The sequence below is a fragment of the Bison bison genome, unplaced genomic scaffold (assembly GCF_000754665.1).
Source record: "Bison bison bison isolate TAMUID 2011002044 unplaced genomic scaffold, Bison_UMD1.0 scf7180017856906, whole genome shotgun sequence".
Lineage (NCBI taxonomy): Eukaryota > Metazoa > Chordata > Mammalia > Artiodactyla > Bovidae > Bison > Bison bison.
This window is the reverse complement of record NW_011487479.1, coordinates 28,556-34,004: the sequence shown is the minus strand read 5'-3', so window position 1 is coordinate 34,004 and position 5,449 is coordinate 28,556. Positions and strand designations below refer to the sequence as shown.

The 5,449-nt window shown below is 40.1% G+C and overlaps 1 protein-coding gene across 1 annotated transcript in view; it reads left to right on the top strand.

Annotated features, from left to right (window-relative positions):
- Positions 1-5,449, top strand: part of LOC105002976 (metalloendopeptidase homolog PEX-like) — a gene marked incomplete at its 5' end in the record, with an annotated part of 38,491 nt that overhangs the window by 26,239 nt on the left and 6,803 nt on the right. The window contains 2 exons of the mRNA XM_010859839.1: positions 1,930-1,997; positions 4,229-4,359. Of these exons, the coding sequence (XP_010858141.1) occupies positions 1,930-1,997; positions 4,229-4,359 (199 nt within the window). The remainder of the gene's footprint in view (positions 1-1,929; positions 1,998-4,228; positions 4,360-5,449) is intronic.

Genomic DNA, 5,449 nt, shown 5'->3' with positions numbered 1-5,449 from the left:
AAGGGACATTTATTGCAGAGCAGTTGCTATAAGCCCCCGTGGTTCATCCCTTGAATTCATCCAGTCAACAGCATTGACTGAGGCTTGTAGAGGACTGAGTACTATTCTTGGAGCTAAGAGTCCTAGAAAAGCGAAATGTTACAGGCTGCATAGTGAGAGCTACTGCTGCAAAAATTAGCTCTATGTAGAATTACAAGTTTGTCCCACCCTGCTCTCATAGCTCTATGATTGAAATGCATCGTTTTACTCTCACTTCTTTAATGAAGGTTTGCAATGATGGAAAAACAGTAGGAAAGCATTTTTTTCAAATGCAAATTACCTTGCAGGAAAGAAATAACAAAGGAAGGAATTGCCACCAAGGGGAAAAATTAAATCTTGCAGCACTTCCTTGGGTATAGTTGTGATAAGCAATTAGCATGTTAAGGATCATTATGTCCTGTAATAACATGTTGCTTCAAATTTCTTGTTCCTTCCACTTATAGGTCCTATCTAGTGCTGGGTGATTTTGATGTTGCATGTCAGGAATCAACTGTGAAATATTTGTGTATAATTACAAATCTCAGGAAGAATCTTTATAACAAGGATTTAAAGTTGTCTATAATCCTCATGTGCACATTGAATGACTAAAATAAGTAACATATTGATCTGTCACTTGCAAGAAATGGTCAAATTAATCAGTTAGTTAAATCATTGTTACTCATTTACAGTGTCCTAAGTCCAGAGAATTTAGCAGCAATCAAGTAGATAAGGGTTTTGTCTTCAGGGAACTTTTAGTTGAAAGAGAAGATCCCAGACATATACATAGGGAAACCCCCTTACTGATTTCCTGATACATCATTTATGTGTTTTCTTTTAGTTACCTATTGCTATGTAACAAAGTGCCACCACTGTTAGCTCCTGATTCTGCAGTTGGGGCAGTACTCCAGTCAAGACAGCTTATTTCTGCTCCGTGTAGTATTGGCTCAGCAGCTCGACTGGGGCCATGGGATCTAAGATGACTTCACTTACATGTCTGGTGCCTTCGTTGGGCTGGCTCGAATGGCTGGGCTTCTCTCGTTCTTTAGATGTCTCTCAACGTTTGGCATCTCTCACTTGCTTCACTTGGCATCTCCAGCTCATTACTCCAACTTCTTTACATTGCAACTGACTTCCAAGAGGGCACAAAAATGGAAGCTGCAAGGCCTCAGCCCAGAAGTCACACCTGGCCCCTTGCACTGCATTCTGGTGGCCACAGCAAGTCCCGAGGCCCATCCAGTTTCAAGCAGGAGGGAAATAGATTAACTCTTGGTGGGAAGAGGAGCATACGCATTCAGGGTGTGTGGAATTGTCAGCATTCACCTTTGTAGGTGAACAGAAATACTCTAACACCTTTTCCAAATCTGGTTCAGGCTTCATAGTCTTTGCTGTCCACCTGTGAATTTGTCTGTCACAGAAGCAGAGGAATGTGACTACCTTCCAAAGCAGGGTGATCCCTTTTAATCTCTATTCTATTCCTGTTTTATGTCTACATTTGGAAAACAATTTTCAGCAGGTTCACAGATGAAAAATAAACAGTATGTTTACTGACAGGATCTTTTCAAAATCTGCTACTGCTTTGGGTGTTTATAAATATAAACTGCAGTTAGAGTGCATATATACCCACAGAAGCCTTAGGGCTGAAAGGGACTTTAGAAACCATCACTTTCATATCCCTGATTTCACTGGGTAGAAACTAAGGCTCATATATGCTCATAGTGACACCATTAGAAATTATAGTTTCTTTGTCTATTTCAATGACAAGGATGTGTTTACTTTTTTCTCTCATTATAATTTTGTGGATGTGGTTAGTAGAAAACAAATTGTCTTGGCTTTTCATTGAAAAAAAAATAAAGAATTATGCTCTGACATTCATGCTTATAATTTTAGCTCATTTATATATTTATGCCATAGATCTCTGAGTTATGGTGCTATAGGAGTAATTGTTGGACATGAATTTACACATGGATTTGATAATAATGGTAAGTACCGATTCACTGTATAAGCTGATGCTTTTATGGTCATGTTGATGATATGGATGTTAATTGTTGCTATTATCTTTGGAGAGTGGCATCATCTTAGATTGAAGATTATCCAAAGCAGTATAATTGCTGATTGAAAACTTCCCCCCATGTCTTGTTGTATTAGCTTGCAATAAATAAATAATTGTTCCTGTTGGAGATGGGGTAGCATTAAAGCAGACCTTGTAATTTCAGTGAAATTAGTTTTGCATTTAGATCTGAATTGCTGTAGCTGCCACAGTAGTTATAGGAATGACTTTATAGCTTCTCTTCCTTTCTTTATTCACCATTTTGAGATGCTCTCCCCAGAGGTGTGAGCTTTGCTCTGAAGATGATTATACATGCTGCCGAGTTAGGACTCAGTCAGTTAGGATTCTTGAAACTTGGCTAACTGATTCCTTTACACTATTTCAAGATTTATGCAGTGTTGAATCTCAGTTTTCCTCTATGCTGTCATGTATTCAGAATTTCTTTTAGAAAGGCTATGTTTTCCTGATAATACGTAATATAGAGTATGGTATGTATCTTGATGACATATAAGCAAAAAGAGCAGAGTATTGCACAAACGAAACAAATGACTGCCCTTTGAAAGTCATCATTTTAAATCAGAACTCCTTTCTCCTTTGGGCTTACCAGGTGGCTCAGTGTTAAAGAATCCACCTGCCAAGCAGGAGATGTGGGTTCGATCCCTGGGTTGGGAAGATCGCCTGGAGAAGGAAATGGCAACCCACTCCAATATTCTTGCCTGGAGAATTCCGTGGACAGAGAGAGCCTGGCACACAGTGATATACAGAGCAGGCTCAGGAACTGCCTAGCCCAAGGCAACCCTGTTTAGAGGGACTTCTTTCTTCCATATCTGTGAGATCTCCAACATCCTTTCCTGGATGTCTACCCCAGGGCCAGAGACCCTTTCGGTTCCTCTCCTTCTGGATAATTCTTTACTCCCAGCAGCCAGCCTTTCCTTAATCACTGGAGTTTTTTTGCTCCCCTTGCCACCCCTCCCTGCTGAAATGTAGCTGCCTGGGAGTCACCTGAATCCCCTGAGCTGCATTTGGGTTATCTGAGAGGAGATTCTTAGCTAAGAAACAAAAGCCAGTAGTGGTCTCTTGGTTCTAGGCTTTTTTTTTTCCCCTGGGAAACTTCAGTATAGTTGTCCCTCAGAATCTTCTGGCAGCCTTTTGGACAGAATCTAAAGATGGCATTTCATTCTGTAACCAGTACTTAGAAGAGTGCATCGCACAGTAACTATTTAATGATTGCTTGGTTAGCAGGTCAAGGACAGTGACTTGGAGCTCTCCAGGGGTGGGGGGATCGGGGTGGTAGTGGCATGCAGCCCTGCTGAAGAGCTCTGGGTCATTTTCCTCAACACCTTTGCTTTGGGGACTTTCTTCTAAGCTCAGTGAGAAGTTCTCTGTGCAATTAAATTTAAACCAATAACAACCTTGAGTATAGGAGATAGTCCAGATACACCTAGAGTTGTTGTTGTTGTGTTTTTTTTTTTTGAGGGATACAGGGAAAATGAACAATGAACCTGTAGCAAAAAAGCATGTATAACTCATCTTTATTTCCATTGTGTTTTGGAGATTTCCATTCTTGTTTCAAGTTCTCTTTTTAGAGCAACCTTCCTTGTCAGAGCAGGACAGATGGGCCTTCCATCTACACTGATGGCTGTGGAATGATTCATAAGAGAGGTTTTATATGTCTCTTGGCTGCTGGCAACTTGGAGGAAACACAGTCCTTTTAGCGCTGAGTCAGGGGCTGTGGTCGCAGGGTGTGAGTGACTCACTGAGGCTGTTCCTATGGATCATTTGGAATTTCACAGGCAGTGGTGCTTTGACTCCTTTCATGGGCTTTCTGAAGGCAGCCATTTCATTTCATAATTTAGAGAATATTTGAGGTCAGAGCAGGTAGAAACAATCTGAGATTGGTCAAGAATGGTACATGCCATAAGTTGATAAACCTTAAAGTATCCTTGGTTGCTTAGAAGTAAAGAACTTCCTCAGACCTTTTTCTCCTTTCTTTACTTTTTATAATTAATTAACCTGTGACACTGGAGAGAAAGCAGGAAGTGCTTCCAGGAGTGGTCCATGACTGTGTTTTCAAGGCTTGTTGAAGTGAAGGAAAGGGAAGGTGCAGAAATTTATTTGTTTCCATAAATAATGCAAATATATTTTAACTTTCCTTTTGGCCAGGTCGAAAATATGATAAAAATGGAAACCTGGATCCTTGGTGGTCTATGGATTCAGAAGAAAAGTTTAAGGAAAAAACAAAGTGCATGATTAACCAGTATAGCAACTATTATTGGAAGAAAGCTGGCTTAAATGTGAGTACAACTGCAGTGGAGGGGACATGCTGTGAGTCATTTTTCCTCATGTAGACACTAGCTTGCTTTCGAGCATTGGTACTCAAAATGTATTTCCCAGGTCAACAGTGTCAGACTCCCTGGGGAACTTGTCAGGAATACAAATTCTTTAGTCTTAATTCAGACCTACTGACTCAGAATCTTGGAGTTGGGGAGTGGGGGTGTAGGGGTAGGTGGGAGGGTGGAGCCTGGTAGTCAAGCATTTTGTCTTCTCATAAGCCTTCTGGTGATTCTGATAGAAGCTACAGTTTGAGAATTATAGGCCTAAGCATTAGTCTATTCTCCTAGATTCAGTTTAGTATAGAAAACTGTGTAGCAAAGATAAACAATAAATATCTCAAAAATATGAATTGTGTATCATTAGAAAGATTTCTTTCCAAACTACTGCTTAGCTTTAATTCATTGAAAAAAAAAATCACCAGTTTAAAGAGGGCATGGCAACCCACTCCAGTATTCTTGCCTGGAGAATCCCCATGGACAGAGGAGCCTGGTGGGCTACAGTCCAAGGGGTCTCAAAGAGTTGGACACGACTGAGCACACATGCCACAATTGTGTTTTAATTTTTAAATTTGTCTATTTTTTATTGAACGATAACTACCTTACAGAATTTTGCTGTTTTCTGTGAAACCTCAGCATGAATCGGTCATAGCTATACGTATATCCCCTCCCTTTTGAAACTCCCTCCCATCTCCCTCTCCAGGTTGATACAGAGCCCCCCTTTGAGTTTCCTGAGCCATACAGCAAACTCTCATTGCCATGCCACAATTTGAATTAATAACTCTGAATTGGTTAAGAGCTCTTAGATAAAGAAGTTGGAGCAAAAAAAAAAAAAAAACTTTTAAAATGTTGATTTTCTCTTATATATACTTATATGCATTCTTATAAAGACAATGTGATTTTATACATGCTTTTTCTGTGTGAAATATTGTTCCTTTCCTTTTCTGTCTTCACCTCTACCGCCTTCCCCTTTCCCTCTCATCGCTTTTATCTTCCCCACCTATAATCTATCTCAATAACCTTGATATACTTTTTCCCCATGCTCACGTGGAGA